This window comes from Pseudopodoces humilis, chromosome 17 (assembly GCF_049639895.1).
Source record: "Pseudopodoces humilis isolate 2021_Gansu_Grassland_sample_001 chromosome 17, ASM4963989v1, whole genome shotgun sequence".
Taxonomy (NCBI): Eukaryota; Metazoa; Chordata; class Aves; order Passeriformes; family Paridae; genus Pseudopodoces; species Pseudopodoces humilis.
This window is the reverse complement of record NC_142216.1, coordinates 1,910,418-1,922,786: the sequence shown is the minus strand read 5'-3', so window position 1 is coordinate 1,922,786 and position 12,369 is coordinate 1,910,418. Positions and strand designations below refer to the sequence as shown.

General features: G+C 47.2%; 1 protein-coding gene across 1 annotated transcript in view; it reads right to left on the bottom strand.

Moving 5' to 3' along the window:
* The window catches only part of UBTD2 (ubiquitin domain containing 2), a 44,014-nt gene continuing 31,645 nt past the window's right edge, over positions 1 to 12,369 (bottom strand). Inside the window, exon 3 of the mRNA XM_005523682.3 lies at positions 1 to 5,818. Within this exon, the coding sequence (XP_005523739.1) occupies positions 5,421 to 5,818 (398 nt within the window). The 3' untranslated portion in view covers positions 1 to 5,420. The remainder of the gene's footprint in view (positions 5,819 to 12,369) is intronic.

The window sequence follows — 12,369 nt, the reverse complement described above, 5'->3', positions numbered from 1 at the left end:
ACAAATTTGATGGTACCAGCCATCTTTGAAAGCCATTCCCATGAGGCAGAGAGGACACAGAGCCGAGTCCTTTGCTCAGAGCACACGGAAGCAAAAGTGTCACCGAGTGCCACCGAGTGTCACCACCGCAGTCCTGGCCAGCATTGCTCAAAATCCACCTCTTCTGAAACATTCCCTGGACTTGAGAGGCACAAATAAGGGTTTTAAGCCAAGACCAGTTTGTTGTTTTAATAAAGCCACCAGCTCCAATTTCTTTTGTTTTCCATTGCCTTAAATTGTCTCCAGCCTTTGGAGCAGATTCCGATTTCCTAACGGAAACAAACAAAAAAACCAAACAGGGGGGTCTGGGAATGAGCAGGATTTTTCTGGAGCTCAAGATGAACGGAAGGTTTTAAGGCAGGAGTCAGGATTTGAAGTTGTCTCTTTGCCTCGTGGCTCTGAGTGGGCTTCACGTGGGGAACGCACAAATCCCGAGCTCGGAGGGTCGGGACAAATTTTCCAGGGAAAATCCAGCAGACAACGTTGGTTAAAAGTCTCAAAGTCCACTTGAAGAAGCCTTTTGGTTAAAATATCTCATTTTCCAGCTGCCTGCCTGCTGGAGGCTCAGTGAAGTGTCTCCCTTGGGAAGGAGAGCTCCAACTCCATCCCTACGGATGGATGATGGAATTCGGGAGAGGAGAGGAGGCACCTGCAGGACACAGCAATCCCAAACAATTCCTGGGAAGGGAAATCTTGGAGCAGATTTGTGTATCCAAACCACCACAAAGTGTTTGTGGCTGCAGAGGGAACAGCAGGACATTCAGCATTTGGGGAGGAAACATAAACGCGGATGCCGGGAATTCCAACTCCGAGGCTTCCCCGGGAATCTGCGAGGCAGCCACGACATCCAGGGGGTTTGGAGCAGGATCTGCTGCTTTCCAAGGAAGCTGCAGCATGGACAAAGCTCATCCCCACAGCCAAGGCAGGGTTTTTTTTAAACACTTTTCTCAAACACCTCTAATCCCACTCCAGAAGAGTCCAAACTGTCCCAGAGCTTCCAGCCACAATCCAGGAGGGATTTGATTACAGGGAAGGGCAAAGGCAAAAAACAAACAAACAAACAAAAAAGCCCCTTTTTCTAACAGAGACTACTTTCATTTCAAAGTAACAGGACCTGAGCAGCACAGGGGAAAAAGCCAAAAAAAATTCCTTTTTTTGTTTGTTTTTTTTATAATGTAAACATTCTCTGCATAAGGTGCAGGGTCTCGGGTGTCTGTACAGGAACATGGAAAAGTTTGGAAAAGAGAGCTCCAGAGCCAGAAATGCAGCTGCCCCTTCCATTTCTGAAGCATCACAGACGTGGAGAAACATTCAGCATTCACTTTGTCAACACCTACACAGCAAAAATGCTTCCAGAACCCCAAGGCTAAAAGCGTCCCACCATTGTAACAAAGAGTATTCTTGTATTTTTAATACTTCCAACAAAAAGATTTTACATTATTTACTAGCAATGGATATATATGCAGAAGCACATCACACTACAGCAATATTTTATCAAGTCATCATTGACCTTCACCAAACATTATGCACAGATGCTCCAAAGATTCCCTCTTTCCTCTCCTCCCCAAACTTTCTGTGGAAGGCAAAGAAAAGCTGGGCTTGGTTTGGTTGCTCCTGGGCTGAGGGTTTTTTGGTGTTGTTACACCCCAAATTTAAGGTGTCTATGAAAAACCCAACTTAGCACACCATCAATTCATTTTCCAAAATACTCCCCAGCTCCAGAGGAGCAAAGGCTTTCAGAAAACGGATCCCAAGCTGTGTTTTGTGTGGAGGACCCCAAAAACTGCCAGGCACCAAGGCAGGCAGGGACATTTGGGGGGCTCTGAGGGAGCAGCTGGCACTGGGGAAGAAGACCCTGAGCATCACTCTGCAGTGCCCCAAATGGACCTGCAGCACACCTGGGGCTTTTTTGGGCACCTGGCTCAGGTGTTTGTGCCTCTCTGCCCTTCAAGCTGTTCAGGAGTGTGACTTTCATCAGGTCAGGCAGAAGTGACGAGAAAGAGTAGAAAAATCTGAGCTGTGTCAGAGCTGTCACTGACAGGGTAAAAAAAGGTTCTCCTGGCATCAGCTCCCAGCCAGAGCTGAGCAGGAATGGCACAGAGGGCTGAGGTGGGGGAATTTAAAAAGCCCAAATTGATTCCTCCTCGAGTTGTGTGCGTTACAATTCTGTTCCCATCGTTTATACCCCAGGTATAAACCTATAAACCCCCCTGATGGTGGGGACAGCACCCCAAGGCCAAAACCCAGCCAGGACATGCTGCCAGCACCCTCCTGCTGCAATCCAGGGGTTCTCTATCCTCTCCTGGGGTTCTCTATCCTCTCCTGGGGTTCTCTATCCTCTCCTGGGGTTCTCCACCCATTCCAGGGTTTCTCCATCCTCTCCTGAGGTTCTCCATCCTCTCCTGGGGTTCTCCATCCTCTCCTGGGGTTCTCTAACCTCTCCTGAGGTTCTCCATCCTCTCCTGGGGTTCTCCATCCTCTCCTGAGCAGCCACCAGGCCCCACAGGACAGCCCCTGGTTTGTGCCATGCCCTGCACTCAAATAAATTCCCCTCCCTCAGGGGACACCCCCTGAGCCCCCAGACTCGCCCCACACTCCCAGGCTTCTCTCCCACACTGGAATCTGCACCAAACCCCAACTTTTAGGGCAAACTCAATCATTTGAGACACAAACGTTCTCTGTTATGTCACAATTTCCAGTTCTATACGTGGCCCTGTCAGCCATGTGCTTTTACAGCCTTGTACTGATATTTTTAACAGATTGTTTTGAAATGTAAAGTTCTTTCCTAATAGAAATCTTGTAAAATTGTGTTTCTTGCAGAGTATGTGCTCAGTACTGCTGTCACTTTATACAGAGGGTCAAAGTCTTCACTGTCACCTCTAAAAGCATTTTACCATTGAATTCTTTCAGGTTTTGATATGTGATTAAGGAGGGGGAGGCTGTTAAAGAGAATTTTCATGAACAAAGTCTCTATTCTACATAGAACCCACTCACAACATGGCCTTCAGAGCACCACCTTTTCTCCCTGCCATAAAAGCAATTAATATAAAACATGATCATCTGGAACAGTGTCAGAAAACTGAGCCTTTTCCAGCTCAGAGGGGAAGAAGGAGCAAATCCCAGCCCCTGCATCTCAAAACCAGCACCTGGTGACAAATTGCCTGAATGAAAATAGAAAAAATAATAAAAGAAAAAAAAGGATCCTACAAAAATAATAATAATAATAAAAAAGTGTTTTAGTGTTCACAGCTCCAGGTTTGCTCCTCCTTAATCCATCAGAATTTTCCCCCTTTCCAGGAGGGGCTGCAGGGAAAGGACACCATAAAGAGCATTTATCCAGACATATCAATTATGCTTTATAAGACAAGTAGTGTCCTCCTGGCATGAACCCATCCTTTGCCCAGAGAAAACCCAAGAGAGATTTTTGACTTGTTTATGTAGCAAATATTTTCCCCTCCCCCTGGAATGCAAAAAGGTTTGGCTGCAAAAAACCTCAAGTACAGTAAATCAAATTTGCATTAAAAAAAAAAACCTCCACGATAGAAAACTTGTTCTAGGTTAGTATTGATCAGCTCACTTTCACCTTTAAAAATAAAGGAAAAAAGGAGAAAAAAGGAAAGCAAAGCAAGTCACTTTGGTGATTATGAGAACAGGGATTTTCCTTTCTACAGCTGTGCCACTGCATTTCAGGCATCCTGTACCAAGAGGGGCCAGTGGAGCTGTCAGAAACTCCCAGGTTTGGTACAAAATGAGGACCAAAAAAAAGCTGTAGTTGGGTGGGGTGGGGAATGCAAACAGAACGTGGCTCTGTTTCCCAGCCATCAATGAAATTCTGCTTCCACCTGCTGGATGTCCCTGATCATCCTGACTCTGGTGCAAACTCAGAGTTTCTGAGTGCCAAATTTGATTTCTGTGGAATGACTTGAAGGAGCAGAAGTTTAAAATTGTCATGGGAATCCCCAGGTTTCACTTAATTCACAGAGGGAGGACAGAAACCAGGGGAAAAAAATATAGAAAATCTGCTATTTCCCATATTAAGAGCACATTTAACTTTGGAAGAAGTGATTTCAATGATGGCTGAAACCCCAAACAAACAGAAATGATGATTAAAAGAGCAGGGCCTCGACCTCCACCAAAGGCAGGGGAGCAGAGCAGCCACAGTGACACAGAGCAGCTCCAGCTGGGGGAACAAACCGCATCCCCCAGCCCCAAAAAAGGTCAGTGAGACTACAAAAGGATTTGTCATGTGCTGAAAGGGCCCCTGTTACATTCTGAAGGGAAAGCAGTGGCTGGGGGAGCCCAGGGCCAGGCTCTGTGCGGGTGAGGACAGCTCCAGCTGTCCTGGAGAGTCACCACAGCTCCCAGTGACACCCCAAAGGCTGCCAGCATCCTCACCAGCTGCAGGCTCTGAGCCCTGCAGGGGAGCTGCAATGCACCTGCAATGCTCTGAGCCCTGCAGGGGAGCTGCAATGCACCTGCAATGCTCTGAGCCCTGCAGGGGAGCTGCAATGCACCTGCAATGCTCTGAGCCCTGCAGGGGAGCTGCAATGCACCTGCAATGCTCTGAGCCCTGCAGGGGAGCACAGGGAGCTGCAGCCCACGGCTCCTGGCAGGAATTCAGTCCCTTTGGGATGCTGTGGGACAGGGTGGGCTGCTCCTCATGGCTCACCTGGGCTCAGCCTCTCCGGGATCCGAGGGACAGGAGCTCAGCAGGCACAGCCCCCCACGGGGCAGGAACTGAGGCTGAGTCAGGGCTGGAGCAGGAAATTACAGTACAGAGCAGACAGGGCTGAGTTATTGCCTGAGCCAGCAGTGGCACAGGGCTGCACTGCCACCTTGGAATGTACAATTGCTCGCTCTGAGCATCACCAGGAGCTGCCAGAGAGCGAAGCCCAGCCCAGCTCCACTGCCCAGGGCTGGCTGTGCCTCGTCAGAGCCGGAGGGATCCCCGTGCCCGGCTCCTTCCTGCAGGAACTGTGTGTGCTGCTGATACACAACTGGAGATTTGATTCGGTTCAAAGTCGGTTTTTTTAGATAAAAGTGCTCTCTGTTGCTCTGGCCTCAGGGATCAGGACACCACTGACGGTTTCAGGATCATTAGATGTCTGTATTAAGTGAACAATCTCTTCCCTCCCTCTTTTCCCTTCCCTTTGCCCTTGCCCTGCTGCTCTTGCTGTCGTGTTCAATACGAGATCAGGCAAACCCCAGAGGCCAGGTTACATTTTTACGTTTTTGCAGATCTCCATCACAGATGGAATTTTTTGCTGGTCATTTCTTGCAACCCATCCACGAGCAGGACAACCCCAAAGAGAAGAGAGGGCACTGAAAACAAACCCCACAACAGAGACGCAGGAGAGAAGAACCACCAGAACGAGCAGAAATCAGTTTTCCACCGGGGTGGGATTTGCTAAGGGCTGGCTCACGATGACTTGCACCACGTAGTCCTTTGGGATTTTCAGCTCCTCCAGTTTCATTTTATCTGCCAGGGGCCTCCCAGAGAAGAACCAGCGCTGGCTGCCCGGCTCCACTCCCTCCACGGCGTGCAGCCGCCGCTTCATGTGGTACACGGTGTCCATGCTGCGCACCAGCAGCTTCAGGTCTTTGCCCGTGGACAGGCGCAGGCGGAGCTGGCACTCGTGCCCAGAGTTGGGAGGGGGGTCAGGAATATCCAGAGTCTCCAGGTCACCCTTCTCCTCGATCATGTTGATGGGTGGGGCAAGGCAGTAGACGGGGAGCTGGTAGCGGTTGCCCAGTTCATCGTAACACTCCGTAAGAGCACCTTGAGGAGAGAAGAGGAGGAGAGTGAGTGGGAATTCCTGGCATGTTTTCATGCTTCACTCTGGGAAGTTTTGCCCTGCTGTTCAACCAGCCAAGAGGTGAGGTCGGAATTCAGGCTTTAAAGGAGCGGATTAAAAAAAAAAAAAATAATCAAAAATCATCAATGTCCCCATCTTTGTATACAGAAACTTGGGGGTTGAGATAAAAGCACCCCCTAAAAGCCAAACAACCCTTCCCTCCAGGACAAAAAGCAGGGAGGAGGGATGAGGATGTGCTGCCACGTGTCCTTTCAAGGACCAAGGCTCAGGACACGCGGGCACCCAGCAAACACCACCTGCACCGACCCCACCACGCTGCCCCCGAGCTCTGAGTGCAGGAGAGCACCGTGAAAGGAGCATTTTGTAACTTCTCAAACATCCCCAAATTGCTGAAATGGTTTTTAAAGGCCTCGTGTTTTAGTGAGCGCTGCCAGGACAAACAAACACGGCCACCCAAGTCTGCAGCTCCATCACCAGCACAGCAACAACGCCCAGCACGGATTCTGTATTCCCACAGCACCTCTGACTCCCACATTCAAAGCCCTGGAGTGTCAGGAGGGATTTTCATTTCCCTAAACTCCCTTGGGATAATCTGGATAACCTGGGTGCTCAGAAATTCTGCCACAAGCTGAAGTATCAAATACAGGCTGGGTTTTTCACAGTGTAAATTTATAAAATAGATTTTACTTTCTAAAATAGATTTCACTTTCTAAAACAGATTTCAAGTATAGAATAATAGAAAATAATAGGAAAGCAGCAGCACATTTTCCACGCTGTTTGAAGAATTTAAGGCAGGAAAGACTGAAAGCAGAGCCTGGGAAACTGAGGAAGCTGCATCCCAAATCTCAGCAGGAATCCCTTCCCCCTGTGGTTAAATCCCCTCTCCCCTGGTCTGAATTTACCTGTAGAAGCAATTTCCACATTTCTGCCCCTAGAGGGGCACAGTCACTTGCCAAATTACCCATCCTTGTGGAGCTGGGAATGTTTGAAGAGGAGCCAAGTCCTTGAGCTACAGAATATTAAAAAACCTCTTTGACTCTGTTCTGCACACAACAGCCAAGTGCTCCTCGCTGGGAACGAAGGGGTTTGTTAATTTGGAGGTTGTTTTCCATGCTGACACTGAATTGTCTTAAACTTTGCTGTTTGATCAGCAAAATTACCACAGTTAAAATTCCAACTCAGGGAAATGTGGTGTCACCCAGCCCGGTGTAACAGCAGCGTCTTCTGCTGGAAATCTTTTGGATAGAAATCCTCTTTTTTTAAGGATAATTTGTGTTTGTGAAAACACACAGAGGAAATCAATCAAAAGATTGATGTTTTAGGCTTTCTGTTTGTACAGGCAGCACCAAGGCATTTGTGCCCTGAGATTTATGAGAGAATGAAGCAAGAAAAGAAATAAAATGATATAATTACCTCAACTCATTACAGTGTTTTATCATTAATGAATTTCTGAGCAAATCAATTTTTATTAAAGCTGTGTTGGACCCTAACCCTTTTATGGTTGTCATTTACAGACCCAAGCCTGAAGTTCCCACAGTTCAGTTTTGTTTTACAACATTCATTTCACTCCTCATCTATTTGCTAAATGTCACAGGACTAAATTCCAGACATAGAAACAAGTTTGCTGCTAAAACCAAGCCAAAACCCAAACCTCAACAGCCTTTCAATGTAGCTAAAGCAGCTAAAACTTCTTCAAAAGCCATTTCTCTTAAAAAGAATGAATCAGCTTTAGAAGAGCACCTCAACAGTTAATTTTAAATAACATGGGGGGAGCTTGCTGAAGAATTTCTTCATCATTTATCTGGTTGCTCAGCTGAACTAACATGGAGGTCAAAGCTGATGCTATAAACACTGGATTCCTTAATCATCATCAGATAAGCAATATTAAACAAATCCTCTCAAACAGCAGCTAACTTGGAGGTCTGCAGCTAAACAAAAATAAATAAATAGAAAAAGACACAGCAGCAGGAAGCTCTTGCCAATAAAACCCCACAGTCCCATCCCAGACTGAGAAATGGTTTATAACAAACTGTTAATGTAAGAACAGGTTACAAACCTCACCAGTAATCCCAGTTTTCCATTCATCCTGGGGGAATTGTCCCCTGTCCCAAGTCCCCCAACTGGAGAACACCTCCTAAAATTGCTGTTCTAAGTGCAAATCACAGCAAATCCAGCATCCCATCCCATTCCCATTGCTGCTCTAACTGCAAATCACATTTCTGATCCTTCCTGCAGGACACAGCAGCTTGGACCACATTTAGCTGGAAGGGGCACTAAAACAAAGTCAAGTTTTTATGAGAAAGCGGAAAATAATAGAGAAATAAATATTTTTGAGGTTTTTCTGTCCCTTAGGCAAGCAGGGTCCTTCCAGCAGTGGGAGGATGCAGCATCCCTAAACCAGAGGAGGAAAAGGCAGCATAGAGATGCTCAGAGCTGCAGGGAACAACCATCCCACAGCCCAAGTGAGGCTGATTTCCCTTCCCTGCTCCCCTTTCCCTCCCCAAACCACAGCAGGTTCAGATTCCAAAGCCTCGAGGACTGGAGTTTTCACTGCTGGATCATCCAAAGAAACCCCTGGAAGGGACAAATTCCGGGAGGGAAGCAGCAGGAAGGAAGGGTGGCAGACAAGAAAATACAATGCAAAAAAAAAAAAAACAACAGCAGATGGGATTATTTTAATATTTCAGAATTATCAGCGGCTTGGAGAGTGAGGAATTCTGGAAGGAGCTACAAGGCAGAGCTTCTTGTTGGTTGTTATCCAGGTAGGAGACAGCTTGAGAATTTCTGAGGGAAAAATAAGCAGATGTGATCATCAAGCTTAAGGAACAGGAACATTTTGAAGTTAATTGCCTTGCCAGGCACAAAAACTTTGTTTTATGAAGATGATGAGGTTATTTCACTGGATTTGGAAGGGGAAACACTAAAAAGGACTGGTTAAAATTCTGCTTCCGTCCCTAAGCAGTTCAGAGTTTGGACTTACTAATCCTCCTGCAGGACCAACAATTTAAGAGATCTCAATAAGAAGAAGATCAACTTTTGCAGGAGTTATTAAGTCAAGCAAATATGGCCACACTCACCTAAAAACACAAGAAGTTTTAATGCAATTGAAATGGCATTTCAGCATTTCCTTAGGCTGCACACCATTCTCTTCAGCAAAAGCGGGAAAATTCTTATTTTCTATTCATAAAGTGCCTTCAAGTTCTAGAGAAGTTTTGAGGAGCATTGCTCAGAAACACCCAAAACTTAAGAACTGAGCAGATTTCCATCTTTTTTTCCCCTTCCCCCAGATGGATTTGCTGCAGGAAGAGAAATTAAGACAACACAACCCAAAATGCAGCACTGCAGTGAGACTCAGCTAATTTAAGGCAACTGTCTGTGTATAACACATTTGCCCAAGGAACAGCTGGTTCAGTTGTTTTTTTCTGACTGAAAATCTCCATTCCAATGCCAAGCTGAGCCTGGATTTCTGAATAAATTTGAGATAGTAGAGCTTTCACCTGTGGATGATTCGTTTGGATCCAATGTACATCACAAATGCCTGAAATGTAGTAGGAAAACAAAGGGATCTCTGGGTCTTAGAGCAGAGCAGCTCCTAGAGAGCAAAAGCTGAATTATCTCTTTATCAGCTGCTGGTTTCCAGGTCTGAGCTGGGAAATACAGGATTTTCCAAGGAAAGAAATCCCTGTGCTGCCATCAGGAGGGTGGAGCAGGGCTGGGACAAGAGCAAACACGCAGTGCTTCATTCCACTCACCTCCAGGCAGCCCAAACTGGGAGGAGTTTGCACCAAAATGAACTTAATCCCAACAGAAACTGCTCAATTCACCCCTGGAAGTGGCCAAGGCTGCTGTTACCAGCGTGGTTTCCCTGTTTTCCAGAGGGAAATGTGTGGGAATGCTGGTGTAAGTCAGTGCCACGCACTGTGTTCGGAGAACAATGAAGCAGCTACAAGAATTAATTGAAACACTTGATAAAAAACCACCCATATAAACTCCCCATCCCCATTCTTCCACACGGAATTTCCATGGGTTATGCAAATGTGAAGAGCCAGAAAGCTCCTGGATAAAGGTGGAACTCGGATCCTCAGGCTGGGCACAAGTGCTCTGCTCTCATCCCTGCCCTCCCTCTGTCACTGCAGCTCCTTAAAGAATGGGCTCTGCAGATAACCAGAATTAAGCATTTAATAATTCTCATTTCAAACCCACTGGAAAACAGCTCTTCCATTATGGCAACATTATTGGTCTGGCTCCATTCCACGCTGGAGAACAACTCCCAGAGGCAGAAGGAGATCCCAGGGCTCCGGGAGCTGCCTGGTGAGCAGGAGCAGCTCATTCCAATTCCAGTTCCAATTCCAGGAACTGGAATTGGAAAAAGGGGGAAATAAGGAGATTCTGACATCCTTCCCACCCTCAAGGATCCCACCTTTTCCTGCTTTTCCTGCAGTCACAGAATGGTTGGGGCTGGAAGGGACCTCAGGGATCAGCCAGTGCAACCCTTCCCAGGCAGGGTCACCTGCAGCAGGTGACACAGGGACACAGCCAGGTGGGTTTGGGATGTCCCCAGAGGGAATTCCACAACCTCCCTGGGCAGCTCTTCCAGGGCTCTGCCACTCTCCACAGAAAGCAGCTTTTCCTCATGCTGTAATACCAAAGTAACACTTTTAAAGAGCAAATCCCAGTTGGAGAATCCAACCAAAGATCCCTCAGGTGTATCCAAAGCCATCCTGCCTCAAACTAAGCATAACTCACCCTGACACAGGACAGGTTCCTAACTGGACAGAGAAATTTGGGCTGCCCCATCCCTGGAAGTGTCCAGGGCCAGGTTGGAAAAAGCTGGGATAGTGGAAAATATCCCTGCTCATGGCAGGGGGTGGGAATGGATGAGCTTTCAGGTCCCTTCCAACCCAAATTTTGGGAAAAGGCTGCTGCACATGTCATGTGCATCACTGGGCTTGCTGATCCTCTCCCTTTGTCACAGCACAGCACCAGCATCACTTCATTCATTAGCACTAATTAACCAGGCTGAAGGTGAAAGGTAATTAATACAGTCTTCTGAAATAGAGGAATTTCTGCACTAGCTAAATGAGGCACTTTTGTTCAGATTTCAGCTCCCAGGTGGAGCGGGGAGAGCAGAGGGATCAGCAGAGGGAACAGGGATGGGACACTTTGGAAAGGGGTGCTCAGGGCCCTGAACCAAATCCCTCAAAATTCCTCTTAAAAATGCAAACAGCAGCAATCCTGTCAGAAGAGCTGGAATCTGTCACCCCACCTCGCTCACCTGATGGACAAAGAGAGGAAACCAAGGAAGAAGGGACCAGAAAGCTCCAAATTTCACAGCAGTGTAACTTCCACAAACAACCTATTCCTTCCCCAAAACAGCTTTACCAGAGCTCAAATTCCTCCAGCCTGTGCAGTTCATTGGCTTTGATAAATAAAGTAATTATGCATTAATGCTGGCTAGCTGTCATGTTAACAACACCATATGTACTGCCACTTCCATATCCCTGTAAAACTTGGATCTAATACTGCATGGAAGAACCAGCTTCCAAGAGATATTCCATCAGGGTTCAAAGATGACAAGTCATTTTACTAATGAAGTATTCATCTAGTACTCTGCTTTGCATGTCATGAAAATAGATGCCTGTCTAGACAGGCTTCTCAGATAAAAATTTTAAAATAAAATAGTTGGTAGAAGAGCTTCTCTGTGTATCCTCCTCATTTACATCTGCATTATCCAGCTTCTCCAAGGGGCTGGAGGGTTTTGGAGGAGAAAAGGAAAGCAGAATGTCATCACCACCATTGCATCCCTGCAAGCACAGCTACCCTGGCAGTGTTTGAAGTCCCCAGTCACCTGTTCAGGGTGAGGCTGAACTCAGATTTACAGGAGTTGTCACTGCCTCCGTTACCATTGATTTTTTCAGTCTGCTGTTCCTGTAAATCCAGAGTGAACACCTGGATCCCAAATCCTGTAACTGACTCTGCTCAAATGGAAAACCAGGCAGGAGCCTCACATCACACACATGACAGAGATTTCATCTCTCAGACACCGATTTTGTCACTGGAAGTCTACAAAGTGCCACCTCCAGGAATTCCTGGGACACCTCCAGGGATGGGATCCAACCCTCCCTGGGCAGTTCCAGTGCCTGAGCTCCCTTTCCATGGGGAAATTCCTGCTGCTGTCCACCCTGAGCCTCCCCTGGGGCTGTTCCCTCTCCTCCTGTCCCTGTTCCCTGGGAGCAGAGCCCAAACCCCCCAGCTCCAACCTCATTCCAGGGAACTGGAGAGAGAGAGGAGGCACAGTCTGACCAAGGCTTGTTGGGATGTTCAATTAATGAGTGCTGGGGACCGCAGCACTGGAGCTGCTCCACCTCCTGTGCACTCCAGGCTGGGACACAAACAACCCCCTGCCCAAAATGAGATTTCAGGGAGTTTAATCCCAGCTCCAAGTGGATCTGGAAGGAAATTTGGGCTGATGCAGCTCCAGGTAAAGCAGCAGCAGCAAGAACCCCGCAGAAAA